This window comes from Eupeodes corollae, chromosome 3, assembly GCF_945859685.1.
Source record: "Eupeodes corollae chromosome 3, idEupCoro1.1, whole genome shotgun sequence".
Classification (NCBI taxonomy): domain Eukaryota; kingdom Metazoa; phylum Arthropoda; class Insecta; order Diptera; family Syrphidae; genus Eupeodes; species Eupeodes corollae.
In genome coordinates this window covers 117,099,189-117,119,628 of record NC_079149.1, presented here as the reverse complement: position 1 = coordinate 117,119,628, position 20,440 = coordinate 117,099,189, and the positions used below count along the sequence as shown (strand labels likewise).

Genomic DNA, 20,440 nt, shown 5'->3' with positions numbered 1-20,440 from the left:
AGCTAGGTAAGTAAGTGTGCAGAAAGCAACCCCTCTGCTTGGGATCACTATATGATTTTTGGTGGTTGCGGCAAAGTACTTTTTGCATTTTAGCATTAAAATCAAAGAAATCCCCAACAAAAATAAAAAAACAACTATGGCGACACTGAACAAAAAACAGGGAAGAAATGTCAAAATCAACCATTTTTGCGAGTTTTATATGTGAAAAAGTGAACTTTGACAGTTAATTTCAAATATAAATAAATGTTTCCTCGCTTTAAAGTTGCTAAAGTTATTAATTATTTGCACATATTTATCAAATAAAAAAACTGCGTGTCGAAATTCGTGCTGCGGTGATGGAAAGTTGAACCCATTTTTCTTACATTAGTGAGAAATATTTGTATGAATTTCCATGCCTTTTTACTATTTAAAAAATTAAAAGTAATTTTTAAGTATCATATTAATATTATTGAAAAATACTGAGCAACGAATCATTTTGTTCTTTTAAATCAATAGTTTTTCTTACTAGTTTTTAGGTTTTTTAGTTGATTTCATTGAGGCTTTTGTTGCAAGTTCTGTATTGAAAAATATTATAGTTTTTTAGAGGGAGTAAAAAAGAGTTACTACTTTTATACTCTATTTTACTTTCGGTATTTAACATATGTATATCGGCCTCATTCTACTTTTCTGCATTATGCAGATGCAGCTACATTCAACTTCACTTTAAAATGTTAAAAACTCAGAGAATTTGAAACCTTAAAACTTTGAAAATCGATTGTCAAATTAACTGTCATTTTCAAATAAAAAAAAACACGTGTCGAAATTCAATATTTCAATAACTTTAAGTGAATTTCAAATCATCTAATTTTCATACAATACCATTTTTAAATATCGTAATCAATGTAACACTACCCTTAATCACATTTCCTATAATAATTCGTCCAACCAATAAGATCTACCCAAATTTGACATTTGATTTTGAACGCACTCATGACCGAAAAGAAAACACAACAAAAAAATTGTTTACTTCAACTTTGCCTTTCGCGTTCGTTTTATTCTCGACTCTCGACAAATCAAAAAATTTTGTTAACTTAATTCATCACCTCAGGCTAATCACCCCAAAAATAGATTTCAACAACTGCTTACTCGCATGCTTGCGTAGCTTCTTGTTCTTGGCCGATTCGGCTTTTTAGCAGATTAAGCAAATTAAAAAATAAATTCTTTGTTTTCGTCGGTCGTGTTTTTAGTGAGGGACACGGGAAGCTAGCTACAAAAAGCAAAGGTAAGTGTCTACTTATGTAAATTTGTGTGCACTGCATTAATTTAATAATTTTGTAAATTTATGCAATTCCAGGTCTCTTAAGGAATCTTTTTGTGTTCTTCAGTTGACGTGTTCCTTGGCCTGGGAACAGAAGTGCTTAGAGATAAGTTTTTTTTTGGATTGAAGATAAAACAAACGATAGCAAAATTATGAAAAGATTACATATGGTAAACCTGCTGATAGTCATATTAACTGTGGCCAGTATTGGTTCTACTCTTGGAGCAACAACGCACAAACATGAAAAGCACACAAGTAAAGAACGTCTAAAAGATGGGTCTTATAGTCCTAGAGATGCCCATCACAATGAAGACGGAGAACATCATGTTGAGTTCGACCATGAGGCTATCATTGGTAAGTTTTTTTATTGTAGAACATGTTAAAGTAGACGTCTTCTAATCTTACCATTCGTTTTAGGTAATGTAAAGGAAGCACAAGAATATGATACCTTATCTCCAGTGGAATCCCAGAAACGTCTAGCAGTATTGGTTAAGATGATGGATAGAAATAGCGATGAGTTTATTGATAGGCATGAACTAAAAGCATGGATTTTGAGGTCTTTTAAGTGAGTGTTTGTGTTTTTTGCTCTAATATCATTCCGGAGATATGATTTTTAATAATCTATTCCCGGTCCAGCGGTTACAGAAACCAGCGGCTTAACCTGCTTCTTCTCTAGCTAATTATTGATTTACTTGATGAATAGCTTGTTGACAAGTATCTCGCTTTCGCCCTAACAAATTTGTGTTTAACTTCCATGCTAAATCTTTTACAGTAACTAGAACAATTTGTCTGCAAACAAAAACATAATTATATTTTTAAAAATTGGATTTGAAGAATTGTTCATACTTAATTTATTCTTTAGAATCAAAAGCATTTGTTTGACTTTACCCTCTTCTCTTTTTCTTACAGAAAACTGTCCGAAGAAGAAGCTATAGACCGCTTTGAAGAAATCGATACCAATACCGACGATAAAATAACATGGAAAGAATACTTGATGGACGTGTATCAAATCGAGGACGACGGCATTCCAAAGAATGAGGCCGATTACGACAATTACGAGGAGGAACAGAAAATGATGCAAGATGACAAAGAAATGTTCAAAGCAGCCGACGGCGATAACGATGGATCTCTATCCGTAGAAGAATTCATCCTCTTCCAAAATCCCGAAGAACATCCTCAAATGTTACCCATTGTCCTGGAACAAACGATGCGCGATAAGGACAAAAACAAAGACGGCCAAATCGATTTTGTTGAATTTCTTGGAGGATCAGCTAAAGAACACGACCAAGAATGGTTAATCACAGAAAAAGACCGTTTCGACCAAGATTTCGATCATAATAAGGATGGTATCCTTACTGGGAATGAAGTACTCAATTGGATAGTTCCAAGCAACGAAGATGTAGCTAATGATGAAGTTGATCATTTGTTTGCTGCTGCAGACGAAGATCACGATGATAGGCTGTCGTATACTGAAATAATTGAAAACTATGAAACATTTGTTGGAAGTGAAGTTACGGATTATGGTGACCATTTGCAAAATATTCATCGCTTGGGAGATGAACTGTAAAAATTGTGTATTGGATTTAAATTAAATTTGATTAAATTTTTTAAACTGTATAACTTTTTGCCAAAAATGAGGCAATATTCAATTAAGCCATTTTAGTTAGTAATAATTTCTACTTTCTTTTGTAAATTTTCAATAACTTATTTTAAATTTATATATTTTTGCGTATTTGTTCTCGAAATGATTTTTTTGTGTCTATTAAAGAAAAATGTGTGCGTTTTATATTAAAATCTTTTTTTATTTAAACATCTTCGACATTGAGTGGTTATTATGTAATACTTTTTACATTTCAAGTAAAAAGGGTTTTAGATCGAATGGGAGAATTAGAGAGACGTGGATTTGACATTTAGATGTGCATTAAGGGTTAATTGATAATCATTTAAATGTTATAGAGTTACAAAACAAAAGTTCATCTGGCCTTTGGCTACTGCAAAAATTTAAGGAAGAGAAAAGTGTATTAAAACGTATCCCGACGTAACTCGTACATACGTACACAATCACACACAAATACCTCTCTTAAAACAGTAGATTTAGATTCTGAGAGTCGAAAAATGTCAACCTTTTCAATTCAACAAATGAGACACATTGTAATAACTTTCTATGGGAAGTTAATAATTTAAAATTTTATTTGGAAAACCTAGTAAATTCACAAAGTTAGTAAATCTTCGTCCTTTTTTAATTAATTTAATCAATTAAATTTTGTTCATCACCACCACTCGTACATGATGTATATATGTCGTAAGAGCGAGCATAGCATAAATATTGGTTAGATGTACTTCAAACAAAAGAATTTCTCTTGCAATATACGTTTATATAAGGTTGTTTATATACATGCATAGATAAAAAAGAATATTTAAAAAAAATTCCATTCATCATTATGAACTGTTTTGTAGGTGTCTACATTTTAAACTTGTTTCTCCTCCCAATAGCTTCCCCATCAGATATTGTTCTTTATAATTATTTTCATATCAACCAGGCAACTGTAATTCCTTGAATTCCTAATTAAAGCTTCGTAGTTCTTAGCTTCCATGTATTTTGAAGTATATCTACATTATACATAATGTACTTGGTACACATTGCCTGTTTCTGTAATATTTTTTTCAAGGACGAAAGTCCCAGAGGAAGAGATAGATATAAATTTGCAAATGTGTGCCTGGATGCAGCTGTTGAATGTGTTGCAATTTATTATTATGACGCATGACAATAAAATATCTTTCGACTTGCATTCATTGCATTTTTCTAAATTCATTTTAAACTTTCATAGTATTGCTGGCAATCAAAATTCTAGTCAGATCCTTTTGATGAGATGAAAATCTAATTAAAAGCATTGTTTTCATGGTGTACACTTTTTAATTAAAAATAGTTTTGAAAATTTATTCTTAAGAGAAAATAAAACAACGTTTTTAGAAATTGCACAATTTTAATTAAAATTAAAATTTGAAAAAATATTGTATGAATTGTATTTACATTTAATTTAAATATTTTATTAATTATTATTATTTAACAAAAACTCTGTAATGTATTATTGTATCTACAATGAAACATACATACATATTACTCACATTTATTTTTCTATCCTTATTAATTTAAGTGTAGATTGAAGAACACAACATTTTCATCAATGAGATAGACCAAAAATTTAAAATAAAGATCAAAAACTCCAAAGTAGATTAAAAAAGACGTACACTATTTGGATAACTTCTTTTATAATAGACAGTGCGAGCTTTAGGAAAATACAGAAGGATTAAAGAGGAGATACCGACGCACATTGGTCTAAAAGTTTTGAATATCAAAATGATAGGGAAAAACAGAGCTGGGTAAAGCATTCCACATTCTCGATGTGCGGTTTAAAAAAGAATCTCTATACTTGGCAGTTCGTCCGAAATTGAGTATTACGGCTAATTCGACAGAACACTGTTTAAAAAAATATCGGTAGAACAACGAAAGGCATTTAACATTTCGGCGGTGTTCAAGTGACTTAATTGTTTCGGTTATAGTTCTATCGACTATCATTTTTTTAAAGCCCTTTTTTGCATCCTGTCCAAAATACTTAAATTTGTTTTAGGAGCACCTGCCCAAATATGCGAGTTATATTCAAGTTTGGACTTTAATATTAAAGGATCTCACTCTGGCTATAACAATTTTTTGATTTTGTTTTTAAATATTGTTTGCCATACAAGAATTATTAATGAAGATTCGAGGTACTCATTCCGTACCCAAACGATTTGGCCGAGCCATTTTATGAATGAGATCATTTAAGTATCTCCAAATGACTCAAATGAGTCAAATCAATATAAGGCCAGCTGAATATGTATAAGTAATGTGTCTGGAAGTTGTATCCAACAAAAACAATCTAGTTATACCTCGATATTTGACTTTTGGTAACCAGGAAATTTAGAGTTTTACTTTGTGAGCAAAGGCAATACATTTAAAGGCTACATACCTTAAGATACTGTTAAATTATTGTACGAAAGATTAACCCCTTGGGTTGAAGGTTTACCCAATTGGTTTAAATTAAACATTTGTATCATTACTAAGTCCATTTATTCAATTTTGTTTTCATGAAAAAGGCTTTGATTACAAATTAAAAACAAAGAAGTGGGTTATGGTGATAATTTTTAAAGAAGAGACTTCTGCATTTAATTGTAACCTCCGCAATTAATGTTCATCCCGAAAGACATAAATATATGTTCTTCTTACTCAACACTTTTTTCTTTTTGGGCTTTCTCATTATTTAAAAAAAAAAAAACAGAATGTAAAATAGATATTGAATTTTGACAAAATACATATGTACGTATTGAAATTACTTTTATATGCACAATATTCAAAATAATTTAGTAATAGTCTGCCTTTTTTTTACAATAATTTAGTATTAGTTTGCACCGTAGTGTTTAGTGACTACGTAAATGAACTTAAATTAAACAAAAGTTGTAATGTACATTTCTTTTTAATGTTCTTTTAACAATTAAGATAAAAAAGAGCAAAAGAAAATTGTTAGGGTGTACAAATGTCAAGGTAATTGTCCTTGTATATCTTGAAACGACGACCATTGGCACATTGTACATAATAAATACTTATTTAAATTTAAATAAATAATATATATGCACAAAGTGTATAATTATTATTGTCTCAAACAGACAAAAAGAACATTTAATTCTCGTGTGTAAAAATAATAATTAAATAAGTATTAAAAGACACATTGTTATTTAAACACCCATATAATATACAATAATATTATAAATACACAATTAAGGAATATTATTTACACATAAAACACTCATATACATTATAATAAATATTATGCTATTATATTCAAATATCGAAGTATTACATTCATAAGTACCATGAATATTTGTACAAATTATTTAAATTTATTTTTTAAATATACTTTAAAAAAATAAATGTCATCTATATGTATTACATATGACTATTATTTGTTCAAGGCAATTTAAATTTGAATATTTACCTAACATACTTAAACACTAAAAGTCAATTATAAAGTCATAGTTATCAACTTGACGCCAGGGAATAATGTCATTGTAGACTTCACTTAGGTACGCTGTTATTGATGGTGGGAGATTAAGCTTAGCTAATTCACGACGATTTTTAACATGTTTGATGATTTCGGCTCGACAGCGATCCTGAAGGTTCACAAAATCGCGTCGGGCACATTTAAGTGTCATTTCGGTTTTTGCTGCTGTTGAACAGACAATTGGATAGAGGGGTTCCTTGATCTGGAAATAAAGTTTAAATAAAATTGTTAGAAGATTTTTCTAGTTTAACAATTTTGTATTAAAGTTCGAGTAAAAATGAAAAAGACAGTTTTTTCAGTATTCACAGTAAAAACAACTGCGTGAAAAGGGATTTCTACACTTTGAGAGTCGATCAAATTTGGCACCTGTCAATTTGGCTTTCATTTACTGGCTGCGTTCAATCTCAGACAGATAGGGTATTCGGATACCTTTTTTGTAGTTGTTTACGTGTAAAATAACGGTTGATAAAAAACAGCTGAGATGTCAAAAAAGGAATCCAAAGGTATCCAAGCATTTCTGGGGTATGTAGGTATCTCACAGAATCAACTCATGGTTGAATTTCAAGAAACTTGAAAATTAATTTCAGCTTTTTGTATTTGTTGGTAAACAAAAGGATACAAAATGTTAGTTGAAGTTGTATTTGAGAATGTTTTGTACTTAATAGACGATGAAGAAGCTTCAAAATAGACTTCTTTTGTTCTCGTTTTGTAGATGACCAATTTGCTAGGTCCGACGAATCGGTTGAATTATCCATTAAATGTTTTATCTTTCAACAATTTTGACTTTGAAGCTTAAATGTTTCTCTGCTTTCTGTGAACAGCTGAAAGTTTTTATTTTTGTCAGCTATTTCAATACAGGTATCCAACTCCTTCAACTAGGTATCTAAAAATCCACCTATCCAAGATACCCTCTCCAACACGAGATTGAACGCAGAAATTATCTTTTAAAGGACTTTTATGTTATGACAAAATTTGACATCTGTCAAATTGGATGTTATTTGTTCAGATTTGTTTGCGTTCCACAACACATGCAAATAATGAAATAGTTAAATGTTAATCTGATAGAGTTTGATGGGAGTTTTTCTTTTTATTTATGAAAACACTGGAGACTCAATTTTCATAAGTTTTAGAATTTGATCTGTCACTCATACACCACCCAAAAACAAAAGTGAAGTAGGCCACGCTCAGCTTTGTATTCTTTTTTATTCAGTGGCCATAGAGCGCTCCCGCTTCGAGCTAAGTAGTTCAACCTCAAATAAAAAGAGTATGATATTAGAAATCCGAAGGTGTCAAAGAATTAGTAGTCCTCGGACTCTTAATGTTTGTCTGCTTTTGTGGACAACTAAAAGTCATCACAATGCATCTATCCTTATACACTTATGTATATCTATGTCAAAATATGGTCTTTAAAATACAAGATTGAACGCAGCCAATGAAATTTACGGGACAAAACTTTTGTTACTATGTCTTAAATACTAAAGGGCTGCAGGGCTCTAATTGCTCCCAAGTTTTCCCCCCAACTTTAGGCACCTATGGGTACTTACAAGTAAAACAAAGCTACCCTTGTCGTAAATTGAATTAAAAAACTCACTTTATCGAGCCCTCGGAACGCCACTCCTAAACACTCGCCATCCTTATAGTACGTCAATGTACCTTCGATCCCATCAAACAAAATGCCAATCACAGTCGCTTGATTCTCCCGAAATCGACTTGTATATAACAAAGCAACTCCTTTATGCCATAGCACACCTTTGTGCGACAAGCCCCAACCGTGCTCGTTCTCACCCAACATATTGCGAAATGAATTCGCATGCAATCGCGCATTTTTGGTCCCAATACCGAACATAATGCTAGTTCCGAAAACTCGCTGCGTCACATGCAACTCCCAATAGAAACGGCCATTATTCAACGGCCGTTTGCCTTGAACACCCGCCGTTCCTTTGCTCCAATTAGGATGGAAATGCACAGTTCTGTTGTTGGGCCCACTCAAAACGACCTCTTTTGAACGATGTCGTTTCGACCAAGTCCAATTATCATCACAACCATGCTTCAGTGGATAACTGTCGTCCTTGAATGAGACAGATGAATCTTTTAGACCACCATAGGAAGAGCTTCCACTTCCACCTCTACCTCCTCCTCCTCCGTCTGATGAGTTGGTAGATCTGGTTGTGAATTGAGCGGCTGTTCGAGTAGTCGCTGTTGTTGATGTTGGGGTTGATGGAGCTGGTGTTGATTCGGGTGTCTCATATTCATCACTTGACATTGTGCAATCGGTTTTGTTTTATTGACGTCTTCGAAACTGGTTATAAGCATGGGTTACAGTTGTCCTTTATCCTGGCTTTTGGTTGATTTGGAATTATAGAGAAGTTTTTGTAGTAGAGTAATAGTTCAATTGAAGCTCGACATTGAGCTAGTAAAAACCGCCGTATTTTTCGTAACGACGTTGCCGTCGTTTTTTTGTGGGAGCTATTTCTAAACCGTTCTCGTCTTTGATAATAGCAGGTACAACTCTTTCGCCCCAAATGACAGTGCCGTTTCGTGTCCCCCAAGATGTACGATTGCGACGACCATGCGAGGATGCATTTCTGCCTCCACCGTGGGTGCAGCTCAAGCAGGTACAAATCTTATCTGGGTCCCTACTATCGAAGTAATTTGCAAGAGCTTCACAAGCAGAGGACGGCGATGGCAAAGAAGAAGACGACGTAGACGGTGTTGATAAAACTGAACTGCTTCCTTCCACACTATGCAATTGTTGTTGTTCTCCACTTCCTGTACCTCCACCACTTGCAACGCTTTCCCCCGGAGAAATGTCACCACTATCACCACCTTCACCAATTGCAGTTGAAGTTGAAATTGAAGAAGTACTTCCTCCTTTGGCCAACAATCGATTTTTCAAGTGTCTAAGTGTAGGTTGATTTGGGCTATGGTGTCGACAGTACCCCAATGGGCTATTCGAACAAAAGCTGCATCCAGGAACTGGGTGTTTGGGCTTGAGGGCCAACAGCTGCAGTCTCCGCTGTTCTTTGTCGATAAGAATTCTAGCGTGCTTAGGATTTAGCCATTTGTCATGGACTTTAAGGACAATATTTTGTAGGTATAAACAGAGTGATTGGAAAAATAACAACACAACGATAATCATATAGACTGGTTTCGGACGGGGGTTGGTTCACTTCGAAATTAAAACAAACTATAGAAATCACTACACTGGGAGGGTGGGTGAATCATGAAAAACATGACAGGAATTATTTAAAACTAAAAAAACAGAACTGATTTGATTCATAAAACGATAGAGTAGTTGAATTTTTTGTTTTAATATTTCACATAGGTAGAGGAAAACAAATTTTGTATCTACACTAGATATCCTAGCGACTTGATATTTATCTATGAACGCGCTGAAGGACTCTCACTGGGTAACTGCAAGGAGTAGATTGTTGGCTCGTGTACTTATTACCTCGGATGTGTATTTTTTTGAGCGCCAAGTGCGCACGCCTGATATGTATAATCACGGTCTTTCGAATATTCTCAATTTTCTCTTTGCGAGGGGGATATTAAAATCAATACTCGCTCGGCACGTCCACCCCCTTTTTAATGTCCATATTAAAAAGTTTCACCCGAGTTCTTCCTCTACTCAGCCCAGTACAGCACAGCATGGCAGGAAATTCCAGCCGACTATATGACTATGGTAGTGGCTGGTTCATTTGCTTTGTGGTGCAACCAACCTCCTCCGTCAGGTTTGCCGACTTTAGGCTTGTGTGTAAAACAACTGTTGTTTTGTTATCAGTCGGCTTTTGGGGATGAGAATGAAATTTATTTTATTTTGTTGCAGCGCCAGCGCAGGCGTCTGTCGTCCACTTACGTCGTCGGTGTATTTGCGATTTGAATTTCCATCATCTCAGAACATTCAGGGGTTGGTAAACACAGTTTTTTGTTTGGTTTTGATATTTTTTGATAGGTATACCAACGAGCTAAGAATAGTTGGTAGATACTTAATTGATAGAAGGATGATGGTTTATCAAAAGAGGGTTGAGGCTTGAGGGTATGTACAGTATTTTTATGATAACGAAAGTAAAGGGTAGTGTCCTGGGGGTGCAGCGGTGTGGAGGGTGTGAAAAGTGCACTATAAAGTTGCATGTTAGGAATGTACCTATATTTTCATTTACCTGTATTAATGTGTGTTCGGGAACGAGCTTGAACTTATTTGTTTATTTGATGGACTCAAAAATAGGAAGGTTTTGTGCACAGGCAGTTTTTTGAGGGGGAGGGGGTGGTGGCATTATGAAGGTTTTGTTTTGATCCGCTTTCTTAATGAGTTGGGAGCAGAATGGGCTGGGATGTCATTTGCAAAACAATAACGCTGTAGGTGTCTACCCTACATTCATTTATTCATAGATATGTACATAAAGACTGTTTACCTTAGTGCCTAGCCTATATACATCATGTATAAAATAATGCATTTTATGTATGTCATGAAATCATGATTGATAAGACAAGGTAGATACTTTTCTATATGTACATATATTTTCTAAGGGTAGAATGTCAGTGTTAAAAAGGAATTCCGTATTTTACAACAATATGATGGGTTCTTAAGAAAATTATGCATTTTCTATTTTCCATCTTGGTAATACAAAATTAGGTAAATAGGCATTAATGAAGCCTTACAGACTATTTAGAGTTTTAATTTTGATTACAAATTAGAAGATGTTTAATATAAACCTTTGAAAACTGAGAATAACAAATTCTTGCCATTTTAAAATAAGGTTCCAGTGTTATGGCTTTGATGGCTGGTCAATCAAATTTCAAACAAAAGTATTAAACATTTTTTAAGCTTTGAAAATATGCCTTCTAAATAAGTTTTTTTTTTTAAATGTAATGCCATTTCATATTTAAAAAAAACGAATGTAATTTGTTTTCAAAATAGTTAGACCGTTTTTTTTTAATTAATTTTGTATGTGCTTTAAAAATTTGTTTTGCAATATGTTTGGTATGCAGTTCTTTTAAATGCACGTTTTGCATTTGAATTGGATTAGCAAATTTTTAAATGTTCTTTTAAATGCACGTTTTGCATTTGAATTGGATTAGCAAATACGGTATTCTGAAAAATTTAGGAAAATATTAGAAAATACGGGTCTATCATGGGGTACTTTTCTGGAGAAACACAAACAAAAATATTTTAAATTAAACAAACTAAAGTTAAATAAACAAAAGTAGAATTTAATGTTTCATTTAACCTGAAGTTTATTTTTTTTTAAATGACGAAAACTACAATTAAAATTTTTTGAATGCCTTTTCTGAATATCTTAATGTACTTATTTGTAAAACAAATTTATTCCAAGTCGATATCTCAATTCGTCCGTGGGATCTGACATCTGACAAGTCAAACCGATTAAAATAACTTTCCAAGGGAATTTAAATATTCAAGTTTAAAGTATAGTTATTTATAAGAAAAAATTAAACTAGAATTGTAAATACAAATCAGAATAGTCTCTGCAAATATTTGATAGAAAAGGGTGCTTTGTTTTTTTAAATTTAAAATTAAATGGGAAACACAATCCCAACAATAGTTTGTTTATGACAATTTTTAAATTTTTTAAAGAGAATTTACCTGTTCAGTTGGAATATTGAAGTTATGTCTGCCTCAGAGGGATTTAAATTTTATTTGTATCATATTAATTAAGCTTTATTTTTCTTTCAGTATTTAATACACAATTATATAGCTGTAAAGTATAGTTTTAGTTTTAAGTACGCCTTTTTCGAAATAAATGTGTATATTTAGCAATGTATTTAATCAATAAAACCAAGTTTGTTCGAATAAACGGCTGCATGTAAGCATATTATTTTAATGAGCTTTTATTAATGTGATTATGTAAATGAAAAAGGCAAATACGCAAGTATGAATTATTCAGGTATGTACATATATGAAACAAGCTAGCCTAATGGTTGTAAATAACTATATTGGTGAGTAAATACATATGTATATTATATATATCTAAAATATGCATCAATGTACCAACATATAGAATAATAGAATTATAGTGCAATATTGCATTATTAAGTTCTTTTGGTTTGTGTACAATGTAAAAACTTTTGCAACAATAGTGGGAGTAAAAAATCAATCAGTCTGACAGACTAAATGAGGATATTTAAACTTTAATTCACCTTCTCAAATAGATACATTTTTAAAAGATTCTAATCGGTAAACACTTTTAATAGGCTATTATCTTTTTGGCAGCATTGGTTTAAACAATACTCTTGCAAATTATTGAATTTTATTATCAAAATGCGTGTTCTGTTAAGAAAGTTCATCGCGCGCTTCTTCCATTTCATTGTGTTCAGCGACGAAGCTCATTTTTGGCTCAATGGGTACTTAAATAAGCAGAACCGTCGATTTTGGAGTGAGTATCAGCCAGAAGCATTGCAAGACCAATGCATCCAGAAAAAGTCACAGTTTGGTGCGGTTTATGGCCTGGTGGCATCATTGGACCGTACTTCTTCAAAGATGATGCGAATTGTAATGTAACTGTGAATGGTGCCACATCCCACACAGCACTCGCAACAATGGACTTATTGAGAGGCGAGTTCGGTGAACATTTTATTTCACGTTAGGGACCGGTCAATTGGCCACCTAGATCGTGCGATTTAACGCTCTTACAATATTTTTTGTGGGGCTATGTTAAAGCATTTAATCTTGAGATACCGGCCGAAATTTTGAAAAGAGCACGCCAAAATTAGACTAAGCGGATGGACCGTTTGAGGCGCATTCAAAGTCAACATTAGCATGATATAATCTTCAAACTTGAAATTATATGGATCGTAATACCGATGCAAATAAAAATTTCATGCATTTCTATGAATTGTATGTGTGTTTTTAACAACTTTTCTGAAGCTATTAAAAAATCACCCTATATAATAATGATATAAGCACGCCATGATATAATATTTACATTTATGAATCTTGCAAACGACTCAACTCATTTCAGTGAATTTAAAAAAAGAGAGTTGCAATGGGTCAGTCACACTTAATTAACTAACATTTACTAAGAACTAACATAGATTTTTTTGTGAAATTTTATTTTTTTACTTGAAGGCGTCTTATAAATCCAAAATTTAAAAAGAAAGATATTCTTTCGAACCCAATATTTTGATACAACTTGAAATTAGGGTTGTAAAGAAGTGCAAAAAGTTGATTTCGGTCCGACTGTTCGTTTGAGTTCAAATTTGCAAGTTAAGGCTTTAAGAAGTTTCGCGTTAGGATTTTTTCCCTTAAAATTTGTTGGTCAATAATCAAAAACGCAAATTTTCTAAGAAACGGATTGATAGATTTTTATTAAACTATCTCTAATTTTATTTGCTACAAAATATAAAATTTTATTTCCAGAAGGGTACCCCGATAGAACTACCATTTAGTTTTTAAATCATCTCAGGAACTAATGAACTGATTTTATTTATTTTTTTTATGTTGTCTCAATAACATAAAACATAACATTTTTTTTTTAGCCTTATATTTCAAAAAATTGTCAGCATTTTTTTTACGATATTCAAATATAAAACGTATAGGCACTTCTACTGCATAAGAAATATATGTATAATAATATATAACATATTGAAAACAAAATTATATACAACTCTCTAACGACTTTCGTATACAAATTTAATAAATTAAATTTTATTTGAGAAATGAAATGGCATTTAAGTTTTTGAAGAAACTACTTTTTATCTTATATAACATTATTTTTAAATTAAATTTTAGATAGAAAACGACTTCGAATGGAATTCAATTTTGTTATTTTTAAAACTCTTTAAAATAATAAATATATATTTGGTAAATTTCCTTACAATTATAGTAATATAGTTTGCCTCCAATATTTCTTGACTTTTCAACACAACTGTTTGAAGAGTATGGTTCCTGTTTATGCTAATGAATAATGGTTCTTGTATTTGAATTTTGTATTCTACGTTTAACATAGAATGGTGGATGTATGTAATAAGTTCATTAAGAAAATGCTAGCAAATTAAGTTTTTACAAAATGATTATTGTGAATGATTTTTTAAACTTATCCATTTTGAATATTCGAACTTAAATATTGTATTTATTGTTTTATAGTAGTTTGAAGTTTAATTTTCAAATTCGTTGATTTACAAATAATTTTGCTAAACTCATTCCAAGATTATTGACCAATAGTTACGAAGGGTCTTCTGATAATGGTTTTAGGTTTTTTTTTACATCAATGTTTAGAGAATAAAATTTAAGGCCTATGTACATGAAAAATATTTTTAAAGTAAAGCTTCGACTCAAAAAGCTCTTCAAAAATTAAAAATATTGTTCTCGAACTTTTTTTATTTAACAGAAAATATTGTCCAAATCCAAAAGTCCTTTTTTTCTTAAAAGAATAAAGTCTACATAAAATAGTACGCAAGTTTGGTTAAAATTAATGTTCGGTTGGTGATATCTCTCAAATTAATTTCATTCATCCAATTTGTTAAAATTTAAGAAATGCTACTAAAATTATTACAAATTTGTTTTCGACTAAAAATCTATCATCCCAGCCTCTTTTTTTCCAATATAATTGGGCCCATTTTCAACTTATATATTTTTTGTTCTTTATATTTCGAAGTGAGATCATGTAATATAAGACTTATATCATAACAATATATTGTAGAGAACTATTTTATGCTTTAGATATAAAGGGGAAAATACAGAATTTTTTAGACAATATATTATTGTTACCAATTTTCAAAGATTTTCGTCTTATTCTTAAAAATTATGTCCATGAAAATTTGACAATTTTTTCTTTTTCTCTTGCTTTAAAAATTCTGTTATATATTTTCAAAATTTCTGTGTTTTGACTTTAAAATATTGAAAACATTCTAAAAATTATATGAATTTCCTTTTTTGGTCTTCGTAGTTCAATCTGAGATAGATCTAAGCAAGACAAATTTTGTTCACTCTCCCTATTCCCGACTAAGTCGCCTCCTTCTTTGAACATTCTAGACCATAAAGAAGTCCTTATGGTGTTTGATTACCGATTGGGGACTAAACCACATACAGGCGGCAAAGGTAAAATAATTAAATTTACTAGGTCATGGTTCATATCCACTAAATTAAAAATTCAAATAAACAATTGAAATAACGTTATTCAAAATACTATAACATTTAAAAGAGAATTCCTAAAAATACCAAAACAGCAGGATATGATTTTATCATAATAACTAATCCTACAACATATGTAAATATTTGGTTAAATAATTTGAACCTAAACAAAAGACACCTTTATATGTAATATCTATACCTGTCCAACTACATATATACCTTTTTACCGTTGTTAACTTTTGCAAATAAATAAAACCATACCAAAATGTAATTTAACTCTCTCTGTCTGCTTATACACATGCATATTTTGATTTCCAAACAAATCCCATAAGTCCTTTAATTAAAATTAAACATTCAGCAAATGTTACCGAAATAACATTTCAATTATCACAAAAAATTATCATAAAATAGAGTCCTTTTGTTTGTCAAAAACCACCGCCACTATACCAATGAATGGCCAAATAATCATCGAATTGAATGCGGTTCTAGTTTTCGTTTTGTTTTGTATGCATACATTCGAAAAACTTTCTCTCCTATTATCCTATTCATTTTCATATAAATTTATATAGATATTAAACCTTTTCAATTCAAAATTTGATATCCTCTATATTATACCTATTCTCAAATCGAACGAAACACCTCATCATCATTGGTCCCAACAACCAAACCATTCACCATAATATACTATATTAAAATGTATGTATATATGGTATAGGAGTAGAGTATATGGCATAGATATTGTTGGCATGGCAAATATAAATCTCACAGGACACTCCATTATCGCTCTCTTTGCCACTTAATTAGAAATCGACTGGAAGTATAAAAATCCATTCTATATCCGGTAAATGTTCTATATACTATACAAATAGATGTTCAAAATATACACAACTAGTCTTTAAACTTTTAACTCTGACATACAAAATAATATTGGATACCATATGGCATTGGGATATACAGTACAGTGAGATAGTCCGGGAACTGAACTGGGGATCCTTTAATCTGGAAACGAAAAATAGAAAGAAGAACAATGCAGAGGAAAGTTTGTGGCTGATGGTATAAACAGGGTGTCCCATGAGCAATGCTCCGAAAAGAATATGGTGAAAGGTTAGACCATGACCTTATACAATTTGTTAACTTGAGTGAAACGCATCCTAACAGTTTTCGAGTGTTTTAATGATTTAAAAAAAAAACCTGTTTTAAGTCGGTTATTTGTCCCAACATGAAGTAATTTTCATATATTTTAAGATTTAAAAATAAACCTGTGAAGTAAGTTTACTTTCAAAAATTTTAATGGCAATTCATTTTTTAAAAAGCATTATTTTATTAATTTTTCTTGCGAAAATCTTTAGTACTATTTTTCTAAATTATTTTTTTATTTTTAAAATGTATCAGTTTTTGTTTAGAAATATTTTCGGAATGCAGTTATTTAGTCCTCATAAATTAATATTTTTGGTTTGAATATCCTTACAAAATATTAATCCGTTTTTGAGATATAGAATTTAAAAAAAAAAAAGTTTTTCATAAACCCATTTCCTTCGAATTTTCTACCATCGTAATGTGATGTTAAAAACTGTTATGATGCATTACACACAAGTTATCAAATTCTCTTAGATCATGTGTCCACCTTTCATCATATTCAATTTGGACCATTGCTTATGGGACACCCTGTATACATTATAGAATAGTTTTTGTGAATACATATACTGAATCTAAAGTTCGAATTGGATCGCTGTCTACCGATAATAGTTTTGCAAATAATCAATTAATCGCAATTATCCATTCGCATTGTGATCAAATGATTGGGTGGGCGTTTGTTGTAACCACACTTAAACTATATATAAGCTTCGCTCTCGGAGTGAGTTTAATTGAAAATTACTGAAATGTAATTTTACCAAGAGGACTCTTGAAACTTAATGAACGATGCCTTTCTGCAACAGTATTTTCAGTATACACAAAGCCATATCACACACATTTATTTGTACATTCTTGTACTGTAATGCACAAGTTCACAAGGTTACCAATTAATTTGTTTTTATGGTTTTGACAATTTAAGTCTTTTCGGATCAACTTAAGTATCTTAAGAACACTGCAAAGTTTTTGTCAATGCTTAATAATTTGAAATCGTCTTATAAAGAAAGGGAAATTCTTAAAGTTACATACGAATTTCCTCTTTTTAATGGCAACACAAAATGAAAGGAGGGTGATTTTTACTTTTAAGTGAAATCACTTTTATTGTAATTTAATTTATTTTTAAAAGTATTTTTTTAGATTAATAAATGTCAAAGTATTATATAGTGTGACAGTAAGATCCGTTTAAGATAAACGACAAAATGACAGGATCTTCTTTCATTTAAGCGAACTAAAATTTATCTTGATTAAGAGACAACAATTTGAACTTAGCGGGTGCTGGATAAGTGACCAAAATTCACTACAACTGACTCAGAAATCAATTAACACAATCAAAGATTCAAATGTAATCTTCGTGATAAAAATGTAACCTTCGTGACATAAATGTTGTAAGGGCAAAAAATAAAACAGTTAAGTTTATCTATTGATCTTTTTATTGATTTTTTTCACTTATCAGTTTTTCTTTTAATTTAAAACATAAAATTTAACTGAAAATTTTCGGTGATGAAAAATGTATTTTAGATAAGAAGGATTTTATCTTAAGCTGGCTTATGTCAAGAAGGGTTTACTGTAGTTTGATATAGATAGATATTAGGGTGATTCATTTCCGCAAAAAATTTTTTTTTCTCGGTGCTCAAATATTTGTTAAAAGACTTTTTTTACGATTCAGTTTTTTTTTTCACTATTTTTTGCGAATTGTTAAAAAAAATTGCAAAAAAAATGTTCATTCAAAAAATTGAACTTTGATGACTCCTACTGGCGAACCACTAAGACTTACACAAAAAAACATAAGGACAATTTTAAAGAGCGTGAAATTCCCTATATGGTCCATAAAACCGATTCACAATATTGTAAAAAGCAGGCGAGCATTAGAAATTTGAAAAAAAAATATTTTTTTTACATGTATTTTAAATGGGAAAACTTTAAATTTAAACTGCAAGTACTTAAAATTGATATTAAGAGCTCTACCTGGGTGAACATTTTTTTTTCTACATGTATATTATTATTTTGCTTGAGCACCGAGAAAAAAAAATTGTTTGCGGAAATGAATCACCCTAATAGATATATTTATTTCATCAGAAAATATATAACATTGATAATTTAAGCTATATTCCACAATTTACAGAGCTTAAGTATGCAACTACATTGCTTCTGACAATAAAAACAACACTTTCTTAAGCAAATGAAAATCTAGCACAAACATACAGTGAACAAAAGTTTATAAAAACGTTCATTATTTTGATACTTTAAATCAAAGTAGCAATCTTCAAAAACTCCACAATACCTTAAAAAGAAGCTAAGGTTTAAATTTTACTTTCTGGAAAGTTGGAAACTCACTATAATTTTCATTATACTTCGTCATGAGGTCCATTATTATTGAATTTTCCCTGGAAATATTAAATATATCCAGAAAATATTAAAAGTTAATGATGTTTCGAGTTTTCTTCGGAATCACATTAAACCGAGACAAAAATGTTTAAGGAAATGTGTCTATCATTACATTAGATTTTTTTTTTGAAATTGAAATTTATTTACAATAAGATTCACGATGCCATTTCCAGAGATTGAAATATTTCGAGGAATTCCCCCTATAGATTCCCGATAGGGTTTAGTGTATAAGTCTTTGTTTTATTTAAATTTTAAGATTTGAAGCGTTTAATGAAAAGCCATATAACTACAGGAATTTCGTGGTTTAACCAATTAATTTGAAATTACAGTCTCATGGTCTTTCTTGTTGTGGTAACCCTGACACCAAAAACTTGTTTTTGGATTGGCATTGAGTTCTATAAAATCTAAAATCTTTACTTTCTACTCTCTTTCTCTATGTATTCATATATATCCTTTTTTTAGGAAAATTATAAACTTTCGTTGTAACAAATTATGACATTCATACCCTAACTAGGACACATTAGTGAACATGATACCTTCGCTTTTATAGATACTTGCTATAAGGCAGGTGATAGAATTTTAGAGGCGACATTAAAACTTTTCCTCCCCCAAGAGAATTTATACACATATAGAAAGAGGTAAGGAGTCTATTGCGAGTAATGTCGATGACGATGTCGATGTGGTGTATAAAAGGGATGAAGAGGGTAAAATTTTGCAAATGAGTTCTGATCGAATTTCTTTCAAAAAGCGTTTCCCCTTCAATGTTTACAGGTGGGTACTGGGTATATCTTTGGGATATGTGTGATGTTTCTGTAGTGTGTGTGTATAAAGACCATTATTTCTTATGTGATGTACACTATACAAGTTTATATAGATGTATATAGACAGACATAGAACAAATAAGGATGGATGTCCTGGGGCCTTAATGAGTCCATGACGCGTTATGGCTTCTTTCTGATATCTAAATATGTGTATAGATATTGCTAAAAGTTTTTTGAAGGATATTTTCACCTGATGTACCTTTCGTAACACATATAACAACACATGTACGTAACGTAACCTATACGAAACGCGTTGCAAATTAAAAAGTGAAAAACTATTCAGCGAATGTGAACAAGATAAGATATTCCAGAACTGAAGTGAAAGTTAAAAAGGTAAACTGAGGCTACAAATCTTTGGGGGAAAATAATATAATGTATGCATATGTATGTATGTAGGTACATGGATATGTATATGTTGTATTTGTATATATACATATATATAGTATAGACGACGAAACCAACACTGCTCCTGCCTCTTCTTCTGCTGCTTCTGGTGTTTGGGAAGCACTTTAAATGTTAATTTTAATTGCCTTTTAGCGTAATCAGTTTTATGATATTGATATGGTTTACCATAGCCAGGGGAAGTTTAGTTTATTTTAAACACACATATCTACATATGAAT

At 31.3% G+C, this 20,440-nt stretch overlaps 3 protein-coding genes across 3 annotated transcripts; 1 reads left to right on the top strand and 2 right to left on the bottom strand.

Annotated features, from left to right (window-relative positions):
* Window positions 1-990: 990 nt before the first annotated feature.
* Window positions 991-3,116, top strand: LOC129949242 (reticulocalbin-2). The gene is made up of 4 exons (XM_056060575.1): window positions 991-1,261; window positions 1,334-1,651; window positions 1,715-1,862; window positions 2,207-3,116. Exons 2-4 carry the CDS (start codon window positions 1,450-1,452, stop codon window positions 2,862-2,864), a joined length of 1,008 nt encoding a protein of 335 aa, XP_055916550.1. The 5' UTR covers window positions 991-1,261; window positions 1,334-1,449; the 3' UTR covers window positions 2,865-3,116.
* A 2,483-nt stretch (window positions 3,117-5,599) lies between these two features.
* LOC129949243 (SPRY domain-containing SOCS box protein 3) lies at window positions 5,600-8,659 on the bottom strand. The gene is made up of 2 exons (XM_056060576.1): window positions 7,985-8,659; window positions 5,600-6,595 (listed from the first exon to the last, which is right to left on the bottom strand). Exons 1-2 carry the CDS (start codon window positions 8,654-8,656, stop codon window positions 6,344-6,346), a joined length of 924 nt encoding a protein of 307 aa, XP_055916551.1. The 5' UTR covers window positions 8,657-8,659; the 3' UTR covers window positions 5,600-6,343.
* Window positions 8,660-8,802: 143 nt separating this feature from the next.
* Window positions 8,803-9,822, bottom strand: LOC129949244 (uncharacterized). Its single transcript, XM_056060577.1, has one exon. It carries the CDS (start codon window positions 9,530-9,532, stop codon window positions 8,804-8,806), a length of 729 nt encoding a protein of 242 aa, XP_055916552.1. The 5' UTR covers window positions 9,533-9,822; the 3' UTR covers window position 8,803.
* Window positions 9,823-20,440: the final 10,618 nt, after the last annotated feature.

Bases quoted from the DNA above. Each gene is read 5' to 3' on its own strand.
- LOC129949242 (XM_056060575.1), top strand. From the start codon at position 1,450: ATGAAAAGATTACATATGGTAAACCTGCTGATAGTCATATTAACTGTG. The intron at 1,652-1,714 runs GTAAGTTTTTTT...CATTCGTTTTAG, and splicing joins CGACCATGAGGCTATCATTG to GTAATGTAAAGGAAGCACAA. The intron at 1,863-2,206 runs GTGAGTGTTTGT...TTTTTCTTACAG, and splicing joins TGGATTTTGAGGTCTTTTAA to AAAACTGTCCGAAGAAGAAG.
- LOC129949243 (XM_056060576.1), bottom strand. From the start codon at position 8,656: ATGTCAAGTGATGAATATGAGACACCCGAATCAACACCAGCTCCATCA. The intron at 6,596-7,984 runs GTGAGTTTTTTA...CTTTATTTCCAG, and splicing joins CGTTCCGAGGGCTCGATAAA to ATCAAGGAACCCCTCTATCC.
- LOC129949244 (XM_056060577.1), bottom strand. From the start codon at position 9,532: ATGATTATCGTTGTGTTGTTATTTTTCCAATCACTCTGTTTATACCTA.